The sequence below is a fragment of the Canis lupus genome, chromosome 34, assembly GCF_011100685.1.
Source record: "Canis lupus familiaris isolate Mischka breed German Shepherd chromosome 34, alternate assembly UU_Cfam_GSD_1.0, whole genome shotgun sequence".
NCBI lineage: Eukaryota > Metazoa > Chordata > Mammalia > Carnivora > Canidae > Canis > Canis lupus.
The window spans coordinates 13155155-13180178 of record NC_049255.1 but is presented as its reverse complement, the minus strand read 5'-3'; the positions used below and the strand labels follow the sequence as shown (position 1 = coordinate 13180178).

Sequence of the window (25024 nt, the reverse complement as noted above, 5' to 3'; positions counted from 1 at the left end):
TGTCTTGGTGTGGACCTCCTTGGATTGATTTTGTTGGAGGCTCTCTCTGCCTTCTGGATAAATTTCTGTCTCCTTCCACATATTCAGGAAGTTTTCAGGTATTATTTCTTCAGATAACTTTTCTGCTCCCTTTTCTCTCTTTTCTCCTTCTGGGATCCCAATAATGGGAATATTATTATGCTTGATGGTATTGCTGAGTTCCCTAACTATTTTCATTTTTCTTTCCCTTTCAGCATGATTGCTTTTCATTACTCTGTCCTCCAGATCACTCATCTGTTTTTCTGCTTCCTGTAGTCTACTATTTATTCTCTCCAGTGTGTTTTTAATTTCAGTTATTGAGTTGCTCATCTCTGATTGGTTCTTTTTTGTACTTTCTCTCTGTTTGTTGAGGGTCTTACTGAGGCCCTCCATTTTTTCTTAAATCCAGTGTGTATCTTCATGACCATTACTTTAAATTCTCTGTCAGGAAAATTACTTATGTCTGTTTCATTTAGATCTCTTGCTGTGATTTTGTCCTTTGATTTGGGACTTACTCCTCAGTCTCCTCATTTTTGTCTTAACTCTCTGCTTCTGTTTCAGTGTGTTGGGCAAGTTAGCTACATCTCCTACTCTTGAAAGTAGTGGCCTTATGAAGAAGAGGTCCTATGGTGCCCTACAGTGCAATGTTCCCTGTTCACCAGAACCTGGCAATTTAGGGATTTTCCTATGTGTGTTGCATGCACCCTACTCTTGTGGCCGACATGTGTTTGGATTGTCAGTCTAATCATCTACAATGATTCACTTTGTGTGTTGTGGCAGGGTTTGGTCCCTGTGCTGTTAGTGGGCTGTCTGGGGCCACCTTGACTTGAGTTGGGTCAGACCAGACATTCACCAGAGCTGCAGCTGCACTGAACAACAAGGTATTCTCCCTGTTGTCCCCTAAGAAGCATTGTTGGGCAAGATCTACAGTCATGCCAGATGTCTGCTCTCAGTTCATTGCTAGGACCACAGTGGAACTAGTGTGTGTGGTTATTTTCTTCCTCTCTCCTCCAGATAGTAGTCAATTTGGGTTGGTGCTGACCCCTGTCAGGGCTGCTTGCACACTGCCAGGCTTGTGGCACCATTTTGGATGGACTCCTAGTGAGAGAGCTGGAGGGAGCAAGTCCACAGAAGAACACAGGGGCAGGTACATGGGGTTAGTAGAGTTTGCACAGGTCTGCTGTGGGAGGAGGCCAGGTTGGAGGAAGTAGATCTGCAGAAATAGATGGGGTCAGGCACACTATTAGCAAGCTAGATGGAGAGTGTTTGCACCACACTAGTTCTTGTAGGTGTCCATGTATCTAGGCTGGGGAGTAGGGGAGGGAAATAGTGCCTGCAGATTCCTTTGTTCATAGACAAGTCTCCCTAAGATCCTTGCCCCTCCAGCATAGGCCCTGAAATTAGACCCTAGGAGTCTTTCAAACAGGTCCTTTCACCCTCAAGTCTCTTGGACCCAAGCCTGTGGATTTTTAAAGTTGTAAGTGTTAAACCCCGGTGATTGTAAGACCTTTAGAAATTAAGCCCCTCTGCTTCTCAAAGGCAAATGTTACAGGGATTCATCTTCCCAGGATGGGTCCTCCATGCCTGGGGTGCCTGGCGTAGGGTCTGCTCTTCTCCCCTCTCTGTGTCCAACCTGTCCCTTTTACAGATAGTCCCATGGCTTTGTTTGGCTCTTCACTGCGTCTCCACCTTTTCTACCCTCTTCAATGTGGCCTCTTCTCTACGTTTACCTGTGGAAAATCTGTTCTGCCAGTCTTCAGGTTGTTTTCTGGGTTATTAACACTGAGGTGGATGTTACCTAGGTATATCCGTGGATGAGCCTAGAATCCTTTACTCTGCTCTCTTCCACATGTCTGGGTACATTTTTTACAAAAGTTTAACAGGCAACAAATACAAAAATTTAAAGTAACTATACAAAATATAAGAAATAACAATCCAAAATTGTTTTCATGATTTTAATCTAAGACCCTAGGTCTGAAAGTCCTCAACCAAAAATATTTATTGGTAGTTATTCCAATTTAGAGGAGAAAAGTTCTCCCTACAGAGGCAAACCCAGAGTTATGTATGCCTCCTGCAAGTCTTCACTTAAAGTGGTCATGAAAGCAAAATAGTGGATACTGCAAGAACACCCTGGAAGAATCAATCAAGTGTATTTTGGAAGATATAGTGCAGGTGTAAACACGAAGCGATAGTTAACTTTTGCAAAAAATAGCAAAACTTCAAAGTTGCATTAAAACAGTATTATCTTAAAAGAACTGTTTGAAAACAGATACTATCCAGTGATACAACCTGTAAGGTTACATATTTAAAGATCATGAATTTGGAAAAGAATCCAGAATCAGATAATAGTTTAGATGAAAGACTTGTTAATTCTGAACCTTCTAACTCTTCAGAAAAAGCAAGTGAAAAAGTAGTTTGTCACAAGATCATGATGAGGCTGTTTCTGAAGGCCATAATGAAAAAAAAAAAAAAAAAAAGAGGTTCCCCCTTTTGCAAGCATTTGGGAAATATGCACAAGAGTATTTTCTTTCCACAAAAGAGATAGTAGAACCAAATAGGAAAAGGTATGCAGGCCTGGTCTAGACATGTAGAGAAAGCTGTCTTATCACAAGTCTGCTTCAATTCCAGGAAATTTATATTCTCAAGTCACTAGATGGTGTGCAGGTCCAGTCATTGTTTAGTGCTTTCTCTAGATGTGTCATGTGAATATAGGATTCTGCTCCTTGGATTTGGTGGCATGAGGTTGAAGAGAGTCTTTCTGAAGGTGTCTTTTTCAAAAGCCAAAATATTCAGGTTGCAAAGTGTGATGCTTAAGGTAGTCATCTCCAGGGAGTGCACTGTGAGAAGATTGCTCTACCAAAGCATGGTTATTTTTTTTCAATATTTTATTTATTCATGAGAGAGAAAGGGAGAGAGAGCAAGAGAGAGAGAGGCAGAGACACAGGCAGAGGGAGAAGCAGGCTCCATGCAGGGAGCCCGATGTGGGACTCGATCCCGGGACACCAGGATCACGCCCTGGGCCGAAGGCAGATGCTAAACCGCTGAGCCACCCAGGGATCCCCAAAGTGTGGTTACTTTTAATGGAAGTAATTAGGTCTTTATAATATTGATGTAGATCTTCTATCAATTATGGGTCGAAGGAGGCAGAAGCCAAGTACATTGAATGTCCTGTGACTATCTCAGAGGGTAAAAGTTTATGAAGTGTCAAAAAAGGCAGATCTGAGATTTAGAAGGACTAATAGCAATGCTTTTGGTAAAGGTATTTGGAGGGTGTCTACAGATTTTGCCAGTTGAGTCTTAACAATGCTGTTAGTGCATCAGCCACCCTAAGAATTGAGGATGATATACACAGTGAAAGTGTTGTAAAACCAGCCATACAGCACAGAATTCTTGAAGCACCTAACCAGTAAAGTGCATCCCCTAATCACTGTTGATTATCCCTATCACAGGTAGGGATAATCTTTTTCTAACGGTGTTAGTCACAAAAGAAGCATTGGCCTATCTACAAGAGAAAGCTTTGGTCCAGTAAGAAAACATAGAAACCAAGACTAAAACATGTATATCCATGAAACAGGGAAAATGTATGAAATTGATTTGTGTGAACTGGTTTCCTTGTATTCTATTTTGGGCAGGTGGAACAAATGAGGTAGGCACTTTTTGTGTCCCCACTCTCCCCCCACCCTCACTGTAGGTTCATGAATACTGTCGTTGCGTCATTAGACCACTGGTTTAATGCATGTACAGTGGTAAGAAGTGGGAATTTAAGAATTTCTGGTAGGGCAGGATTATTACTTGGTTCAAACCAGAGTTTTCTCTTCTTATGGAACACTTACTAAGTTTCTAGTATTGTTATTCCCTTTCTGGAGCAATTGTTGGATATTTCTGATAACTTTTTTCCAAATTATCGTTTGGGAAACATCCCTTTGGACCATGACAGAAGTTTGGCTGTTGATTTCCTTTTGGGTGGAAATATCAGTGAGGTGGTTTCCTTTGGCCTCCAGGGACTTAAGTCTGGAATCCCCTGGAACCTTAATAATAGCCAGAGCAGCCAGTAAAAGTGTGGCATCTAATAAATTTTGGACATAGGAGTTATTTTTAATTTTATCCCCATTGGAGGTAAGGAAACCTTATTTCCATAATATTCCAGGGTCATGAGCTACCAGAAAGGCAAACAGGCTATTGGTATGTTTGCGGTTTTACCCTTGGCCAAAATATAAGGATGGTTAAAGGGGATTATTATTTCTTCAGTGGCCTTAACTTAAGGGTGGTGGCAGGAATAGCTCTGAGACAAGGGGGATCCCCTGCCATAGGGTCTAGTTGTTAGCTATAATACCCCGTGGGTTGATGATGATCCCCATGTTTTTAGGTGAGTACTCCCAAGGACATTCCCTTCTCTCTTACAAAGAGGAAAAAGGAGAGTTGATAATTATGATATCTGAGGCCAGGCTTTTTTTTTTTAAAGCTCCAAATGCTGTGTCTTCCTGACCATTCCAAATAATAAGGTCAAGTTTGGGGGATCCCTGGGTGGCGCAGCGGTTTAGCGCCTGCCTTTGGCCCAGGGCGCGATCCTGGAGACCCGGGATCGAATCCCACGTCAGGCTCCCGGTGCATGGAGCCTGCTTCTCCCTCTGCCTGTGTCTCTGCCTCTCTCTCTCTCTCTGTGACTATCATAAAAAATAAAAAAAAATAAAAATAAAAATAAGGTCAAGTTTGTCATTTTTTAGTAAAGCATATAGAGTTTGAATCATAAGAGAGAATTTTGGGTTTCCATTTCCAACAGTAGCCAGCAAGTCCAAGAAAACCTTGTAATTGGTGCTTGTTTTAGGTTTAGGGAAATTCAAGATGTCTTGAAGTCTACCTGGATCCAAATGTCCTTGTTCCAAGATCAGGTGCCCTAAGTATCAAACCTAAGTTTGAACACACTGCAGTTTTTCTTTGGAGACTTTATGTCCCTTTAAGACCAGAAGTTGTAACAGATGTTGTCTTCCTATGCAGAGTTTTGAGAAAGGGAGTGAGAAGCAAATCATCTACATATTATAAGAAAGCAGAGCCAACAGAAAACTATTATCATCTAAATCAGTTTTTAAGGTTTGTGAAAGTAAGAAGGCCTCTGTAGCATTATAGAGCCCTGGGGCATTACTGTCCAGATGTATTTTCCATTCTTCCCAAGTGAAAGCAGAGAGATAGTGGCTATCCTTATCAGTTCGAGTACTAAAATATGTACTCCACAGATCAATTACAGTGAGAAATCTGCTTTCTTTTTTTTTTTTTTTTTTTTTAAGATTTTATTTATTTATTCATAGAGACACAGCTAGAGAGAGAGAGGCAGAGACACAGGCAGAGGGAGAAGCACGCTCCATGCAGGGAGCCCGACATGGGACTCGATCCTGGGTCTCCAGGATCACGCCCTGAGCTGCAGGCGGTGCTAAACCGCTGCGCCACCGGGGCTGCCCACCAATTAGGTAAATTAAAATCAAATTTTAATTTGATCCAACAAGGATGTGGACTAATAATTATTAATCTGAGAGACCAGATTGTTGTGTTGGAATGACTATGCTAAATTCTTCAGCAAACCTCTGGGTTTGCTTTTTAATTGTTTGCCTGTTAGTCTAGAAATTATATTTTGCAGAGAGGCAATTTTAGATTCCTGATAACGTTTGGAAGTTTGAAAATACTAAGCCAATCCCATTTTATCTTGGCAATGTTAGAGCCGTAGCTGTCCAGTGCAGTTTGGAAAAAAGTAAGTTTGGGGAGATCTCCCATATGGCCACGGAAACCCCAATTCATAGTTGTCAGTCAAATGTATGGGGGTCCTGGAACTTGCTATTGGCATGTGAAGTAGAGGGACAGTCTTCTGAGACTGAACCTTTAAATCTGTGGAATCTGGCTCTACAGATAGTGTCAGAGAAGTGGTGTTGAAAAAGTCAACATGTAAAAAAAAAAAAGAAAAAGTCAACATGTATTTGGCGTCAGGATGGAAAAAACCTTTCATTTGGTATCAGAAGTGTTATGTGTAGAGCAGTACAGATTCATTATAGAAAAGTTATTGTGGGATCCCTGGGTGGCTCAGTGGTTGAGCGACTGCCTTCAGCCCAGGGCATGATCCCGGAGTCCCAGGATCAAGTCCCACATCGGGCTCCGTGCATGGAGCCTGCTTCTCTCTCTGCCTGTGTCTCCACCTCTCTCTCACTCTATCATGAATAAATAAATAAAACCTTTAAAAAAAAATTAGTTGTATGAAAGCACTGTCACTATAGGGTATTGGGAAAGGGATGGTCAGAGCTGTTTAGCATTCATCTTGGCTAAAACCAGATAATTTCTCTTCTGCCAACCCCTTCCCCCAAATCATCTTTTTCTATAGCTTAAAATACCCTAGTGCCGGGGCCCCTGGGTGGCTCAGTGGTTGAGCATCTGCCTTCAGCTCAGGTCATGATCCCTGGGGTCCGGGGATCGAGTCCCACATCAGGCTCCCTGCACAGCCCGCTTGTCCCTCTGCCTATGTCTCTGCCTCTCTGTCTCTCATGAATAAATAAATAAAATCTTTTTAAAAAAATACCCCAATGCCTTTGTGTCATTTTCAGTGCCCTCCACATTTATTTCCTTTCCTTTCTGCCAGCTCTAAATCTCAAACAGATGTATTCACAAACTTATCCCTGCTTCAGCTCTGCCACTTTGGTGCCTTTGGTTATGTTTGCTTTGGTTTCCTTTCCAGCCTAACAAATTCCATCTCTCTGAAGAGATGATCTCTTGATCATCTGAGCTGGAAGAGATGTGTCGCCGCCTTCCCACTTAATTCTGCTGCTTGTCTGTACCACTCAGTATACCACATCACATTACAATTTCTGAGGCAGCATAGTAGAGTAAAAATAAAAAGAATTATACACATAAGGAGTCTAGAATTTGAATCTTGAATTTGCTATGTGCCTCCAGAATACCTTGCATCTGTCAGCTTTACTTTTTTCTTTTAGAGTGGAAATAGTACCCACCTCAAAGGGTTGTGAGAACTAAATGAGGTAATATATATAAAATGCTTAGCACATTGCCTAGCATATCATAGGCACTGAATAAATGTTATCTTTCATCTTCTCTCCCCACTTTTTCTTTTTTTAAGATTTTATTTATTTATTCATGAGAGGCAGAGAGGGAGAGAAGCAGAGACACAGCAGAGGGAGAAGCTGGCTCCATGCAGGGAGCCTCATGTGGGATTCTATCTTGGGTCTGCAGGATCAGGCCCTGGACTGAAGGTGGCGCTAAACCGCTGAGCCACCCGGGCTGCCCTCCCCACTTTTTTTTTTTTAAGATTTTATTTATTCATTCATTTGACAGAGAGCGAGCACATAAGCAGGGGGAGCAGCAGAGGGAAAGGGAGAAGCAGACTCCCCACTGAGCAGGGAGCCGGATGTGGGGCTTGATCCCAGGACCCCGGGATCACGACCCAAGCTGAAGGCAGGCACTCAACTAACTGAGCCACCCCTTCTCTCTCCACTTGGAATGTAGGGACTGGTTTTTATCTTTTTATAACTCTTGGCACTTAGTACAGTATGTAGCATGTGGAAAACTTATTAAACAAATGAGTAAGAATCAATACAGCTGTGTTTAAAGGATAATTCTTTGTAATGATACTTTGTAAATCGAGATTTCTAAAGGACTTTTGAGTACAGATCATCAGTTTTGATGTCAAAAATTACAATCTTAGGGGCACCCAGGTGGCCCAGTTGGTTAAGTATCAAAGTCTGCAGTCAGCAGGGAGACTGCTTGAAGATTCTCTCCCTTTGCCCCTCCCCCTGCTCCCTGTCTCTTACTCAGCGTCTCTATAAAATAAATAAATCTTTTAAAAAAATTATAACCTTAATGTAGCCATAGAATAGCATCACAAGCTTTGTGTTCTTTGCTATAGGTATGTCCTACTGAAAGAAAGAAACATGCTCCTAACTCTAGAGCAGGAGGCCAAGCGGCAGAGATTGCCAATGCCAAGTCCGGAGCGGTTAGAAAAGGTAACATTTATGGGAGGCTGGAGACTGTTGTGTGGGATAAAAGCCAAAATATGACAAAAAAAAAAAAAAAAAAAAAAGCCAAAATATGTAAATGTATGGTTCCTACATTTCTTGGCAAGTAAATTTCTTTTTTTAAATTTGTTTGATTTTTAGTAAATGTACAGAGTTGTGCAACCATCACTATTTTAGAACATCTCTATCACCCAAAAATAAAGTGTCATGCCCATCTGTAGTCACTCCCCATTCCCACCTGCAGACCTCAACAGATATGTGGACACATGCTTTTATTTCTCTTGAATAAATACGTAGGAGTAAAATTGCTGAGTTGTAAGGTAAATTTATGTTTAATGTTTTAGGAAACAGCCCAACTCTTTAAAGTAGCTCTCCATTTTATATTTCTAGTTCCGATTTAACTACTTCCTTACCAATGGGTCAAAGTTGTTTGGTTTCTTTTTTTAAGATTTTATTTGTTTATTCAGGAGAGACACAGAGAGAGAGGGGCAGAGACATAGACAGAGGGAGAAGCAGACTCCCTGCGGGGAGCCCAATGTGGGACTCGATCCCGGAACTCCGGGATCACACCCTGAGCCAAAGGCAGATGGTTAACCACTGTGCCACCCAGGCGTCCCTAGGTCAAAGTTTTTAATACATTCTTTTTTTAATTGTAAAAAACATATAACACCAAACTTACCTTTTTAGTCTTTTTTAAATGTGTATTCCAGTAGTGTTAAGAATATTCACGTTACTGTGAGAAGGTCAACTGTTGTTCAAATTGGGTTTTCTTCATCTTTAAAAAAGATCCCAAGGCACCTGAGTTGAGCATCCGGCTCTTGATCTCAGCTCAGGTCTTGATCTCAGGGTTGTAAGTTCAAGCTCACATTGGGCTTCATGTGAGGCATGGAGCCTACTTTAAAAAAAAAAAAAGAGGGCAGCCCTGGTGGCGCAGCGGTTTAGCGCCGCCTGCAGCCTGGGGTGTGGTCTGGAGACCCTGGATCGAGTCCCACGTCGGGCTCTATGCATGGAACCTACTTCTCCCTCTGCCTGTGTCTCTGCCTCTCTCTCTCTCTCTCTCTCTGCATCTCTATGAATAAATAAATAAAATCTTTAAAAAAAAAAAAAAAGAAAGAAAAATCCCTTAGGTTCATTATTTCCACTCCTAGAGGTAATTAGTTCTGCGTGTTTCCTATTTGTCCATCAGGGTTTTTCTCTGCATGTAGAAGTGTGCTTCATTATTTTTATTTACAATAAATAATTCATCTAATTTGGTTATGCCGTATAAACTCTTCTGACATTTGCATTTTCCACTTACCTAGTATATCTTGGGTATCTTTCCCTGTCTGTATATGTAGACCTGCCTCTTCTTTTTCATGTGTCACACCGTCCACGTTTAAGCTAGTTCTTCCATATAGACTTTTTTTTGTTTGTTTTATTTCATTAGATTTCTCAGGGATTTTTGCCTGGATTGCTTGTGAAGGCAGCTCTTTGTTGATGTGTCTGTACCATAGTAAGTAGTCCATGAGAGTGGAGCTCAGCTTTCTGCCTGGCCTCAGCTGTGCTCCGCTTTGCTTTCTCTGCACTATTCAACAGCTGTGACTGCCACGCTGCCTCTAAGAGAGGACCTGATATCCCTGCCCAGAGTCTAAGAAGCTAGTGCATAAAATTTCAGTTATTTACCCTAACTCGGAAGAAGTTATTCTGACTTAGTGAAAATTGAAATCCATAGCATATTTGTTTCTTTAAACTTTATTTTAACATGAGACTGACAGAAAGTTAAAAAGAGTGGTATAGAGGTACCTTTCACCCAGTTTCCCCCAGTGAATGTTTTACTGCATTTGCTTTATCCTTCTCTGCTTCCTTCTCTAAATAACACATTTTTTCTTCAGAAGTTTAAAAGTTAGAGACATGATGTCCCTTGATCCATAAATAGTTATATATATGTTGCCCAAAAAACAAGGATATTTCCTTATATAACTGTTGTACAATTTTCAAAATCAGGAAATTAACACTGATACAGTACTATTATCTAATCCACAGATCTCTCTCATCAGTTATCCTAACATCCTTTATAGCAGAAGAAAATCCAGGATTATTCGTTTTCAGTTTTTGCCTCCTTTAATCTGGATACTCAGTCTTTCTTTGTGTGTCAGGACATTCACATTTTTAAAGAGTCTAGGCCAATTTGGATTTGTATAATATTTATACATTATGATTGGATCATATAATCAGAAATATCATAGAAGTGATACTGTATTCTTCACAGTGCATATTGGGCACAGGATGGGGATTTTTGTGTATTACTGATGTTCACATTAATAATTTTGTTAGTGTGGTTCTGCCAGGTTTCTCCACTGTGTATATAGTTACTAATTTTTCTTTGTATTGAAATCATGTAAGTATACTGTAATTCTTCAAACTTGGACTTACCAGTTTTTGCATCTGTTGATCAGTTTTTACTATGATGTTTGCTAAATGGTAATTTTCTCATTCCATGATTCATTCTATTTTGATTGGTTAGCTTTTTTCTGTAAGAAATGGTTTTCCCTCCTCTTTCTTCCTTTCCTATCACTGCAGACTCCTCAATTCCAATTTTATTCAGTGAGTTATAATTCTTTAATATCATCATCCCAGATTTAATGGCCAATGTGAGTCCCTTCAAGCTGGCCCCTGTGCTCTCATCATTCTTTCATGAGGCATAGCAAGTATTCTGGATTTGTTTTGTACTTTTCCTGCCCCAGACCTGGAATCAGTCATTTTACAGAAGAATACCCTGATTCCTTTTAGTGGAGAACGATGTATTTAGAAACTAAGATCTGGGTGGTAAGTTTCCTCATTGCTACACAATATTTATAAAGTATTGAGATTTTATTTTCAGATATATTTGCTAATTCTGTTAAGGAAAGTTACGTTTTAGAGAGTCTTAGTAAAAGTGCATTGGCTATTTATTTGGTGGAAAAGCTTTTGCTTTTGCTTGTTCTAAAATTCTTAAACTTCAGAATATCTCCCCTCCCTGGTTTAAAAAATATATATTTTGATGTGAACTTCATCTCCATAGGTCCTATATGTGGACCTATCTCTGAATAAGTACAATCCAAAAATAATGAACATTTCTCCAGATAAACTAGAAGCAATTTTTTTTAAGCCTCAAATGTATGGAGTCTTCTCAGTGTTTTGTGACATACTACGAAGGAAAATTTATCAAGAAAAATATTTTAAAATAATTATTCTTAATTTAAGATATAAACTGAAGATTTGGAAGTGTGTAAAGATACTCTTGGCTCTGGAATAGTTAAACTAGAAAGGAAAGAAAGCTTTTTTAGGTTGATTTGTTTTGAATAAAGTGTATCTCATTGATACTTCTGATTTTCCTTCTCCTCTGGTAGCATGAACATGAGTAATCAGATGTTAGCTTTGTGGACTGAATAGCCGTTTACTTTCTTTGTAAGCTAACATTAGATTTCAGTTAGGAGCCCGAGAAGTAACCTTGTAAGGAGAACTCTAATGTAGTCCGTTAACAGCCAGGCTTACTAAGTTCCTAAAGGCTACACCTTTGTGTTAGACCCTGACCAATCTTGTTTCTTTACTCTTTGAAGTGTGTCTTCAAAATAGGATTCACCATTCTTACCCATCTTTTATTTTTCAGAGATTTTGTAGAAATTCATGTAGTAAAGAGGAATTACACGTGGCTTCAGCTGCTCAGTGTGACTTTAATTGAAGAAGCAAGAACAGAAGCACTGAGTGTGAGCTGAATGCAGTGTATGAGGTGGTCTAAATTTGTGGCCTTCACATCTCTTGGGTCCCACAGCCATCTGAAAGACTATCTTTTTTTTTTTTTTTTTTTTTTTTCTAATGTGCACTTAAAAAGGGGAGGGTACAGGGGGAGAGAGAGAGAATTTTAAGCAGGTACCACACTCCTCATGGGGCCTAATGTGGGGCTCAATCTCATGACCCTGAGTTCATGACCTGAGCCAAAATTAAGTCAGAACTTAATCAACTGAGCCACTCAGGTGCCCCTAGAAGATTATAATCTAATCTTCCCCACTTTCTGTTTTTGAGGGCTCTTGCAAGAAACAGATGTGTATATGCGATATTTCTACTTGTTATGATGCTCATGGATACTATAACCAGCTAAAAATGCCTCTCAGTATTTAGAACTATGAAAAAATTTAGCTTATCTGTCATTATAGTACCCAAATATGAATATTCATTTATAAAAAATATATATATTATCTTGCCAATATATTATTATATGCATTGTAAGACTCAATAGAAGTGGTGAAGAGATAAAAATAGATGAGGTTCTAATAGGATCTTCTTGCATCTTGATGGATCTTTGGAGATTAGGATCAGGGTAGACTGATATTCTGTTTGTATTAGTAGCAGCTGACAGGTCAAAACATCTGTGTCTGTGTGTTAGGGGACACTGATTAGTTGAGGCCAGAACATGAATTTTAGTATTAAAAAGTAGCAAACTGTTATCAATTAATAGCTCATTGAATTTTGAAATAACAGGAGTCAAATTGGGTGTTCATACGGAATCTCTGCAAGTGTATCCCACGCCAAACAAAACTAATACATATATGTGGAAATTTGAGCTAAGTAGATTTTCATTTAAATGAACTAAAGTTTTGGGGTGCCTGGGTGGCTCACTTGGTTCAGCAGCTGGCTCTTGGTGTCAGCCCAGGTCATGATGTCATGGGTTGTGAGATCACGCCCTGAGTCAGGCTTACACTCAGCAAGAGTCTGCTTGAAGATTCTTTCCCTCTGCTCCTCCTCCAACTCTCATGCATGTGCAGGTTCTTGCTTTTTCTCAAATAAATAAATCTTTTTTTTTTTTAAGATTTATTTATTTATGATAGACATAGAGAGAGAGAGGTAGAGACACAGGAGGAGGGAGAAGCAGGCTCCATGCACCGGGAGCCTGACGTGGGACTCGATCCTGGGACTCCAGGATCGCGCCCTGGGCCAAAGGCAGGCGCCAAACCACTGAGCCACCCAGGGATCCCCTAAATAAATCTTTTAAAAAAATAAATGGGGATCCCTGGGTGGCGCAGCGGTTTGGCGCCTGCCTTTGGCCCAGGGCGCGATCCTGGAGACCCGGGATCGAATCCCACGTCGGGCTCCCGGTGCATGGAGCCTGCTTCTCCCTCTGCCTGTGTCTCTGCCTCTCTCTCTCTCTCTGTGACTATCATAAATAAATAAAAATTTTGAAAAAAAATAAATAAATGAAACTAAACTTTTAAAAAATTACAAAAAATATTATAAACACCCATGTATGCATACCTGTGCCAAAAAGATTTTTAGGAAATATTTGACAGAATGGTTCTTTGGCAAAAATACTCATTAAGGTTTTCTGTAGCATAGTCTTTATGGTTTTTTTGGGAGGGAGGGGGATTGTTTTTGTTTTTTATATTTGTTGTAGGTGATTGTTGAAATTACATCTTCTTATCTTACCAGGTAATAGATTCCATGGATGCATTAGATAAAGTTGTCCAGGAAAGAGAAGATGCCCTAAGACTTCTTCAGACTGGTCAAGAAAAAGCTAGACCTGGTGCTTGGAGAAGAGACATCTTTGGAAGAATCATCTGGTATATAGTTTTCATTGTGGTTTTTCTAAGATGAGAGTGGAAGTCTCATGCCTCACTCTCTTGTCCAGTATCTTTTATAAAAAGTCTCACCATATGAAATATATTACAGATGTATCCAATGTAAACAGTACAATGTAAACAGTACAATGTAAACAGGGCCCCTTTGGGGCCCTAGTACATGAATGAAGGTAGCATTATGTGGTAGGCTAGGCACCTGATTCTCGTGATTCAATTACTTGTTCTTTATGACAGTAGTTCCTAATCTTATGTCAGTTATATGACCTTTAGAGAATTTGATTAAAGTTATATAGATCCTTTCCCTAGAAAAATGTACACATGCACATATAATTTCAAAGGGTTATAAATACCATGAGGCTAATTTTTAGGATACATACCTGCCCATTATGAACCTGAAATTATAAAAGTTCTCAAAACAAAACAACAAAAAAAAGAAGTTCTCAAGGATAAGGCCATATGAACCCATTTCAGAGTTTGCTCCCAGTGCCATGAGGGTAAAGCCCTAGTCCAAATTATGAAACCGTTTATTTTCATAACATCTTTCTACCGTTTGTCCCTCTAGTTCCTGAAGTTCTTTCAGACTTCGGGAAAGGATCTGAATATAAATAATTGAGAAGACCCAGTGTAATCTGTCTCTTCCAGGGCTTTTTTACATTTGGATTAAGCTGCTAAAAGGAAGCGTACTTGGTAGAATTTTAAACATCGGTCAGCAAAATGAAGAAGGCATTGTGCGTGGCTGGACACTTTCCCTGTACTCTTGAAATTAAACAAGTTATAATAGTGCTTACTCATTAGATAGGATCTTTTAATGGAGTTTGCAGTAATGGGGCTGCTTGGAGCCAAATGTAGAGAAGTAGCTGTACTCTGTGTAATCCAATACAGAAAAGAGAAAAGTTACCAAAACATCTAACTAGAAACTTTATTTTTTTACTAATATTTATTTGGATTAAGTCAGTTGAGATCAATTAAGAAAGGGTGGAAATAGAGGAGAGAATCTGTGTCAGTATTAGAATCTGGATGAGTGCTGTTCTGTTAGATTTTTAAAATTTTCCTTTTAACTTTTCCAGAGCTAAACAAAGTAGTGAACAAAGCAATTATATCATCTTTCCAATGTAGCTTATTAACTCAAACATTGTAATTCCAATGCCTTTTCTCTAATTTTCTATTGCATGTTATAAGTATTGCATGTTATGATATTTATAAGATAGCCTTTTAAATGCAGAGCTCCTTAAAAAGTTTTTTTTCTGTCAAAAAGAACATATGGCATATCATAATATATTAATTATGCTAATGTTATTGCAGACGGAGAGAATCCTAAGCAGGCTCCGTGCTGAGCACTCAGGGCTTGATTTCAGGACCCTCTCAGATCATGACTGAGGCAAAATAAAGAGTCAGGTACTTAACCGACTGAGCCACCCAGGCACCCCTGTAAAATCTTTTAAAAGCCAGTTTTAAAAAAAAGCCAGTTCTATGCATTTTACTGAAAACATATTTAGCTCAAAGATGGCTGAAACTCTGTTTGTAAAAAGTGAAAAATATATTAAATATTTTCTAGTAAGGCAATATCTTTTTGCTTTCTTGGCAGGCACAAATTCAAGCAGTGGCCTATACCTTGGTACCTAAATAAAAGATACAATAGGAAACGATTCTTTGCAATGCCCTATGTGGAACGTTTTGTCAGGTGAGCACAGTACCCTTAATAACGAAACTTATCTTTTCATTAGATGACACAAGTTAAGCTTTTACATAAGTAATACATGTTCGTTATGGAAAAAAATAGAAGAATCAGGTAGAAAAGATGAAATTAAAGTCTTACATAATCTCACCATCCAGAAATAGCTTCTATTAACATTCTAGTGTATATGCTTTCAAAAATTTTTATTGCCGTTCTGTTCGTCAATCTCTATGTAAGTACATGATTAAATTCCTCTCTAATGTGAAAAGGAACATCCAAATACTTTACATAACATATGAGCTCATATTTATTGCAAGGTTGGTGAAATGAAAAGGGGCTAGGGTGAGGAGAGGAGCCTGCTGCATTAAATCTGAAGTCATATTATCTTACAGAATGTTGATTTCCAAATATTTTCTATAAAATTTTTTTTCTTCATTGGGTTTATTATTCAACGGGGAGAATATATATATAGGACTTATGTTATAATAGTAGAGTGAAGTGGTTCCATAAGACCGCAGCTAATAATAATAAAAACAAAGAAGGATTTTAGAAAACAGCTATTTTAGACCACTAGATCCACATCCAAAAGCAGACAGAATCCAAACTGCAATTGGAAGGGGAGAGAATTGGCAAATTTGTGGTTTCAGGTCAAGTGTGCTGCTCAATTCCCATGGCAGTGGCTGCGGAGAGAAGCGGGGTGGGGAGAACATCAAGGTTACTGGCTAGAGATCAGAATTCAAGGCAGGAAAGCAGCTGGAAATTTAAGTAAATTCTGGCAGCATAAAAAACCCACAGCTTTTAAACAACTGCCTTAGATCATATGGTCTACTTTCATCAAGAGTTCTTTAAAAACTTACTTTCTCTCCCAAGATGATATTTCCATACCATAAATAAATACATACATACATACGCTTAAAAAATAAAATACATCTTTTAAACTGGACTTTCAGATCTTATGGTATATTTTAGAATCATAGTTTAAATTTTTCATCTTTCTCATCAAACCAGCTGCCTCTCCTTATTTCCAATTTGATCTATTGTAATGTGACTTCTAATAAAAAGTATGGATTTCGTCTTCCTCTGTTCCTGACACAGGGCTCCTAAAACCCCTGTGGGGATGGGGAGTGTCTTTTGTTATGTTAATAACTTTTGGAGAGCACCTTGTGATGGGGTCTAGTTGCTAGAGGAACCACCTTCCAATAGATGGTTGAAACTTTCAGGCCCACTCCATGATTTCTGGAGAGAGGAAGGGGGCTGGAGGTGAATCAGTTGCCAGTGGCCAATGATTTAATCACGCACGCATGCCTTTGTAATGAATCCTCCATAAAAACCCAAGAGGACAGGGTTCAGGGAGCTTCCCTGTTGGTGAGTGGCACTTGGTGATTGGAGAGGGGGACGCCCTACTCCTCCTTGCCCTATGCACCTCTTCTGTCTGTATGCAGAGTTTTCTATCCTTTTATAATAAATCAATAATCTAGTGAGTAAAAAAAAAATAATCTAGTGAGTAAAGGGATTTCTTGAATTCTGTGAGTGACTCCGGCAAATTAGTCGAAACTAAGGAGCAGGTCTTGGGAGCCTGAGTTATAGCCAGCCCGTCAGAAGTACAGACAACCACCTGGACTTGGAACTAGCATCTGAAGTTCAAGAAGGGAGAGGGAGTTGTGCGAATTTCCAGGCTGTAGCAGGTTGTTGAGCGCAGCTGACAGCCTCTGATGCAATTCCCACCTAGGTAGTGTTAGAATTAAGTTGACGTCTCAGACATTCTGCTTGTGTCTGAGAATTGCTTGGTTGGGGGGACCACCATCAGTGGAAATAGGTCCAGAACCCCTTGATATGGTACATCCATTCTACACGGGCATTAAGCATCCCTCGTCCTTTTCATCAGCAGTCCTTTAGATGCAGTCAGTCTTTAATTCTGTCTGCAGGTCTGCGTCTTCCTTTGTACTCTGGCTCTGCCCTAGTGCATTCCCTCTTCATCAAAATGAATTCTTTTTTTTTTTTTAAAGATTTATTTATTTATGATAGACACAGATAGAGAGAGGCAGAGACACAGGCAGAGGGAGAAGCAGGCTCCATGCCGGGAGCCCGACGCGGGACTCGATCCCGGGACTCCAGGATCACGCCCTGGGCCAAAGACAGGCGCCGAACCACTGAGCCACCCAGGGATCCCCTCAAAATGAATTCTTGAACATCTTCCTTACTCCAGTCCATTCAAATATTGCTTCCTGGCTAATTTTCCTCAAACCTTTTTATCACATCAGCACTGTTGAAAAGTTTATAGAACAAATCCCAACTCCTTCCCACCATTTCCACAACTTAAGTGTTACCTGTTTATCCTTCATAAAAGGCAGACCTTCTCCTTGTTTCCTGAACAGTCTTGCTCATTTTCCCCTCTTTTGCTGCTCCTTTATTTACAAGTCTGAAATCTCCATTACTCACACTTTAAGGCCCAGTTCATGATGATAAGCAATTGAAGAAGTTTATGTATCCTTTTTCCCTCCACGATTTCTCCAAGCCTAGTGTGCTATTTGGCTCTTTTGTCTTCTTATTCATGTAAGGTGGAAGCTATAAATACTTTTAAAATAATGTGTGAGAATTTATTAATCCAGTGTCACTCTTACACGCCTTATATATGTTCTAATTATTGTTTTTGAAACTAAATTTCTTAGCCTTACCTTCAGAGCATGAAGCATAATCTTCTGAATAGTCTTAAGAATAGCTAACCTTTATTCTCTCATATGGGTTTATTATTTTTTTTATGGTCAAAATTTAGTTGGAGCAAAGATTGATTAATAGAGTGACTAATATGATTTCAGCTTTGCTTAGCTTTTATATTTAACTTACAAAATAGCTCATATTTTTTAAAATATACATTTATTTTGGTCTTCACCCAAATGGAATTAGTCTCAAATTTCTGACCTCTCTCACAGCACTAGCATATTAAGATATTCACCGCATCTCTCTTAATTCTCGTTTTATAAACTTTTGCCTAGTGATCAATAAAATTTCCTGGAAAATATCAACTCGAGTACAGTAGAGGCTTGACATCCATGAATTTATTGTTTGCAATTTTGATTCATAAGTGACCCTAGAGGTTGAAAGAATTTAGCTGAGGCACAAATGCTTCACGCTCTGGGATGCTGAGCGTGAGTAGAAGCAAACTCACATAGAGAGCGGCAAGTCTAATTAGCACCTAAGCATCATCTCTTAGTACAGTTTTATTCTCTATGTTGCAGGGAAAAATGATATGGTAGACTGAGTGCTATTTGGAATTAGGGGAATTCCTAAAACTCTCAGGATGTATTCTCAGGATACAAAAAAAAATCTATCGTATTCAGTAAAAACTAGTGCTTTTAAAATAAAATATAGAAAGGTAGCCCAGTCTCTTACAGGCTCACAAGCTCTATTCATTCTTTTCAGGTTGGAAAGAGAGGAATTGGTATAGGGTTACAGATGGTTTTGATTTCATGTTCATCTTTGACTTGTGTAGGTTTGCAGTGATTTTCAAGTTTAATAGTCTACATGACACACCTAATATGGAGGCTGGCATGATTTGGGTTTTTCAGTAATTGATTTGGACATATTTTGATGGTACTGAATAACAGGGGAATATTTGTGTGTAAATTGCTCTTATGCTTTTATTATTCTAGACTGAGACTTGAGAAACATGCCCGCATTGAAGCAAGAAAGAAAAGTTTAGAGAAAAAGAAAGAAAAATTTCTTCAGGAAAAGTTTCCACATCTTTCTGAAGCCCAGAAGTCAAGTCAAGTCTAAGATGTCTGAGTTCAAGTTGCCATTTTGTTTTCCTTGGATAACAGTCTATATACAAAAGTAAATATGTATTAATTTATATAAAGAAATTGTGTTTTTAGTCAAATGACTATCAACTATTTTAATTGTTAATATAGCATGCTAACTCTGGGAGTGGTCATACTTCTGCCCAGATTTTTTAAAAATCAGGTATAAAGTTCAAATACCCACTTTATAAATTCTGGCATCTAAGCAGACTTAATACCACCTGTACCTTAGAGCGGGAAAGTGATGTCAACTGGTTACAGCAAAGGCAGAGATTCCGGTAACATTTTTACTATTTGGCTAATAGCATATAAAGGGGGTGTGGATATTTCTGTTAAGAAACAGGGAGTACTTTCACTCAAAATCATGATAAATACATTTAGTCCTTAAAGTAGGGAAGTCACAACACAACAAAAATCCAAAAAAGTATTTCTGGAATGGCTAATAATTTTTATTTAATTTTGCAAGCCTAAGATAAAAAGCATAGGCAGTAAGTTTTACTAGTCAATAAAAACCAATTCTACCAATGACTGGTAATTAACATACTAAACAGAGTTGGAAAGCTTTTACTGAAAGCAAAATATTTAGAGAAAATAGACATTTATACAAAATTATAAAATGCTTGTAATAAGAATAAGTGCATTTCAAGGAAAGCACAAACTTATCTTAATTTATAGAGCCAGTTAAAGCCTTAAAAATTTTAAGTGGAAATTGAAATATGCAAAAATGTATAAACATTCTACAAAAGATGGTCATTCTTTTCCTGAGTATACTAAAGCTATGAAACTTAAGGTGACACAGGAAGGAAGAGCTTTGGGAACTCTCTTCAAGGGCATTTCCTTTCTACGCATTGTTTCCCTCCTTCTTCGTATTCTTGTTTGGAAATCCACATCTGCTGAAAGGTACCCTGTAAAATGGAAAGAAAAGTTATATATTGTGCCTTCTTATTAGAAAATACTTTTTAAATACCTTCACCAAAAAATAAATAAATAAATAAATAAATAAATAAATAAATAAATAAATAAATAAATAAATAAATACCTTCACAACTCCTAATCTTTAAAGAACCCTTAAGCCCTTCCCCCCAAAATAAGTCTTCCGTTACTCCTCTATTTCTGCCCTCCTCCAGAACACCACAGACACAATTTGGAAAGAATATTAAGTCTTCCTATTCCTATTCAAACTGTCACGAGGCTTTAGAGACAGGAAGATGGGGGGTTTAGCTATTATGGCTCGCTGCCAACCTATGACAACAATAGAAACTGTTGTTGGAAGGCTTGATCCCAGTACCGAATTGAAGAGCTGTTCTGGCACTTGACTAATGGCAGCATTTAGATCCCAAAAGTGCTCATCCATCAGGACTAAGTTTTGCAAGTACACACACAATAGTATATAGGCGCTATAGAAGGTGGAAAGGAGGAAAATGACCCAACGAGGAAGGAGCCTCGGCTACATTATTAATAAAACATAAAGTAGGACAAATCCATTCCCTAAGATGGACTCTATTCAAGTGGATTCATGCATGGTAGCCTGTTTTGATCTAAAAAAGATCTATTAAAAAGATTGGAAATAGAACAAATATATAAGTAGACAGCTACAAACACTTATTAGCTTAAAAATGTTCATTGTAAGTACTTCATGACATTTACTCTGGCTGCTGTGAGGTGAAGGGAAAATCCTCCAAGTCTAGGGTGCACGTAAGTACAAGAACTTTATCTCCTGATTTAAGGCAGGCACCATCTAAGTAACATGCAAAATCCAGCATCATGACTTCACCATTTGCCCCCAAAGCCAACTCCTGACTTCCTCCACCTCACCAAGAGGCCAGGGAACAGCCTGGACCTGAGAAGGAATGATTGAATTTAACTGTGCTACAGAGAGGTCCTGACCAGTGTCAATGGGAGTATGAGAAGAGGCAGGAGTAAGTAAGTTGAATTCCCACTTTTCTTAGAGAAGGGAAATTGAAACTGGGCTGACAAATAGCCACTGATTAGGCACGGAAGCATTTTGTTAAATCAGAACATGTGGAACTGCTATTAAGTCCTCTCCTCATTTGATAGTTGTAAAATACAAAGATGATGGATGCCCTGGAATTATTTTTAATCTTTTACTATACTCACTGGTACACTTAGGTTAAATGATTCAATAGACTGTTTTTCAAAGTAGTTTAGCTACTAACCAAAGATGCTAGAATCGAGCCACCAATCCATGAACTAAACCTTCGTTCTACCGTTGTGTTATTTGCAATCAATTTCAACCGCATACTCTAAAATAGAGAGAGAAGTATTAGTACAATCAAATTAAGAATGGGTGATTCAACTCAGAAAATTTAGTTTTGATGACTGCCTAGTAACTGTTTCAAATAATGGTAATACATGATTATTTTGTAACAGCTAGGCTAATAGTACGCATGGCTGAATTACTATATAAAGTACTTTCATAAAAATACTTTGTGGCCTTAAAGTATAATATTTGACAATAAATTATATAAACCTTAGGAAACTGCAATTAAAAAGTATGACATTCACAGTTTATATCCCAGAATAGCAAAGACATACTGAACACTTACCTATAAATCAGGTGCTGTGTTAAGTGCTTCATACACCATTTCATTTCTTCCAACATCAAATCTAATTATCATCCCAACCTGCCACCTTTCCTGTTGTCCTCCTCAACTTGATCGCTACTACATTTTTAGGCCTTCATGCTGTCCTAATCCATCCTATCTTGGGTCACTCCACCCTCCTCCACTTCCAAATCAAAATACAGACATCTAATTTCAGGTTAAGTTTTTGATTCATACGGATTTCCTCCAAAATTAGTGTTTATAGATTGAAGTCACACTTTCTTGATAAACATGGTTTTATGGCTTAGTCCTATCCTTATCTCCCTGCATCAAGAGATTTTTCCCTCTACCTAGGAGTTTGTTTCTGGGGATAGTTCTCAAATTGTTGATATTTCCCTGTTTTTTAATACAAGCACACAGTTTGAGTCTTACACAGTGGAAAACTGTGTATTTTTTGGGCGTGGAATATGGAAGGGAGGAGGTACTAGGTGCAGGAGGAATGAATATGGATTTTTATAGGTGAGGAACTGGTTGATATCTGTTGCAATGAGATTTTTTTTGTTACTGCATTGATCTTTAATTGCCTCCTAAATGACCAGGATAATTAACTGCTCTTGACCAGATCTTGGACAGCCCAGATTGACAGTCATTACTCTGGGACTTCCTACCAAACCTAGTAATTAGTACTATATAATTAAGGTCTTTTCCAGATCAGACCATATACTCCAAGAATGTAGTAATCAGGTGTTAATCATGTACCTATATTAGTATTTAAATAACAATTATAAATGTGCCATATGTAAAATGTTCCTTTATATGAGAAACAAAAAGACTACCGAATATACAAATTCTATGATAACATTAGGGCCCATGTAACTCCTAATACGTTTCGTTTACTATAACTACTAGTCCAGAGTAACATATAAAAAACTACTTGATAGAAGTTTTAAAATATAAAGATTATGACTACTACTCTGTTATCAGTATGTACCAGACCTTCTCCTCAAACCACATTCTTCTAATCCTTTTAAAATCCTTTTACAAGTTGTCACAGTGTACCCAGTGATCTTTTTTAAAACAAACACAGGAGCTCTGCAGTCCTGCCAAATTTCATTCCAAAAGTTCACTATTAATAAGCAACAAGACCTGGTACCTATCTTTGTGGGTGGAATTATATCCCCAAAAGAGATATGTTGAAGTTCTCATCCCTGGTACTTGTGAATGTTACCTAATTTAGAAATAGGTTCTTTGCAAATATAATTAGGATACAAATTAAGGTAAGGTCATAGTGGAACAGAGTGGGCCCTTAATCCATTGGATGGGAGTTATAATGAAAAGAACAGATCCATGAGAAGAGGACTGCCTTATGACAATGGAGACAGATGGAAGTGTTGGAGCTCCAATCCAATAACTACCAAAGGATTCCTGGCAGACAGTCAGATGCTAAGAAGAAGAATTCTCATCTGTATGTTTCAGAGAGAGACTTCTGGCTTTCAGAACAGAGAAAACAAATTCCTGTTGTTTTACGCCACCCAGTTTAGTCTGTGATACTTTGTTACGGCAGCCCTAGGAAATTAATACACCATCTATCTTTCCAGCCATATCACCCTTCCCACTTCTGCACAGACTATAAGCCAACTACGCTGAAATACTGGAATATGCCATCTTCCCTTCTTGGTTTGCACAGGATATTCCCTCCACCTAGATAGCCTTTCATAAATTACCAACCAGTTGAACTATTCATTCATACAGCTTCTTCATGAGGGAGTTAAGTGCTTGATCTACAGTGTTCCCTGGAGTGGTTCATGACATACTAACACCACTTAGTATGTTAAACTTTATGCACGTCCATTCATCCTAGCAGACTGAGCCCTTTGTGGGCAGGGACTATATTTTATATTCCTAGTGCCTAGCAGACTAAAGGTACTTAAATATGGAATCAATGAATAAAAGATCCAAATAGTACAAAAGTCCTCTATGAAAAGATGTCATCTATATACAATTTAATCCACAATCCAATTTATTTAGGTAATACTATGTTAGGCACACACAAAGTATCAATCTACTACTGAAAAACAAACCTTAATCTATAAGATTCTACCAGTGATGACACATACGACTGAAGAATACCACTAAAGAACAAACAAAACTTACTGGGGGAGTTTTCTGAGAGAGCTCTCTATTCAACCTGTCAGTAAAACTCTGTATTAGCGTGTTTCCTCCTGCCACTATAACACTGCCATAGAGACCCTAGGATAAAAAACAAAAATATATTAGTTCCAAATGTTTCCAACAGTTTTAAATACAACTACAACTAATAGTATATCCTCCTCTACAATTTTCCCTTTTTTAATTTTCTTCTATACAGATCTAGTAGCTTGATCCAGTGGTTCCCAATCCTCACTGCACATTCAACTCATTTAGGGAATTTATAGGACATCAATGCCTGGGGGCTATTAAATAAAATTCCAGGGGTGGAGCCAGGCAAAGGTTTTGTTAGTTTTAAACTCCAATGATTCTGGGGCGCCTGAGTGGCCCAGTCGGTTGAGCATTCAATGCAGTTTTAACTCCCATCATGATCACAAGGCTCATGGGATGAAGCCCCGCCTTGGGGCTCTGTGCTCAGCAGGGAGTCTGCTTAAAGATTCTCTCTGCCCCTGCCTCCACTTGCGTGTGTGCTCTCCCCTCTCTTTAAAATCAATAAATAAATCTTAAAAAAAAAAAAAAAAAAACCCTCCAGATGATTTAATGTGGATTAAGGCTTAAGAACCACTAATTTAAAGCAATTATTCTAAAACTAAAACCCAATCATAATTTTTTGGCAGATAGCTGCCAATATTTAGTAGAGGTATGTTTTATACCTTCACCTTGGAATGCTCATCTAGAAGTATTCAAAATTAGACAGTGAAGATTATTTAATGATTATGACAGTGCATAATCTAATAAGATCCCTGACCAAAATGACTGTTACCTTTCTCTTTTGCAGGGGTATACATCAGAACCACATAGGGACTTTTTTTCAAAATCCACCCCAAAAAACTGAGTCCCTACTTACAAGCAGTTCCTACTTACAACCTCTAATTTGCATGTATGTATCATATCAGAAAGCTAAATGTCAGCCTGCTTTTTAAAGTTTTTTTTTTAATTCTGTTAGTTAATATACATGTCAACCTGTATGCTTTCTAATGGCTAAGTTCATATTTTAAAAATTTATTCCAAATATCTAAATCCTCTAACTTTTAAAAGAGAAAATGGAATATAGAAGCACGTCCTCTGCAATCAGTATTTGTTAATTAAGGGAGAAATCTCACTAAAAACAAAGTTATCACACTCTTATAGTAAGTATAATTCAATTTAATTGCCTTCCCCCAAA

General features: G+C 38.4%; 2 protein-coding genes across 11 annotated transcripts in view; one reads left to right on the top strand and one right to left on the bottom strand.

The window, feature by feature from the left end:
* MRPL47 (mitochondrial ribosomal protein L47) overlaps positions 1-19167 on the top strand; it is a 30635-nt gene extending 11468 nt beyond the window's left edge. For all 6 annotated transcript variants that reach the window (XM_038583424.1, XM_038583429.1, XM_038583425.1 and 3 more), the window contains 4 exons: positions 7916-8012; positions 13467-13597; positions 15201-15296; positions 18941-19167. In XM_038583424.1, the coding sequence (XP_038439352.1) occupies positions 7916-8012; positions 13467-13597; positions 15201-15296; positions 18941-19064 (448 nt within the window). In that variant the 3' untranslated portion in view covers positions 19065-19167. The remainder of the gene's footprint in view (positions 1-7915; positions 8013-13466; positions 13598-15200; positions 15297-18940) is intronic.
* Positions 19168-19512: 345 nt separating this feature from the next.
* ACTL6A (actin like 6A) overlaps positions 19513-25024 on the bottom strand; it is a 28405-nt gene continuing 22893 nt past the window's right edge. For all 5 annotated transcript variants that reach the window (XM_038583420.1, XM_038583421.1, XM_038583419.1 and 2 more), the window contains 3 exons: positions 23806-23901; positions 21265-21351; positions 19513-19992 (listed from right to left, as the gene is read on the bottom strand). In XM_038583420.1, the coding sequence (XP_038439348.1) occupies positions 19912-19992; positions 21265-21351; positions 23806-23901 (264 nt within the window). In that variant the 3' untranslated portion in view covers positions 19513-19911. The remainder of the gene's footprint in view (positions 19993-21264; positions 21352-23805; positions 23902-25024) is intronic.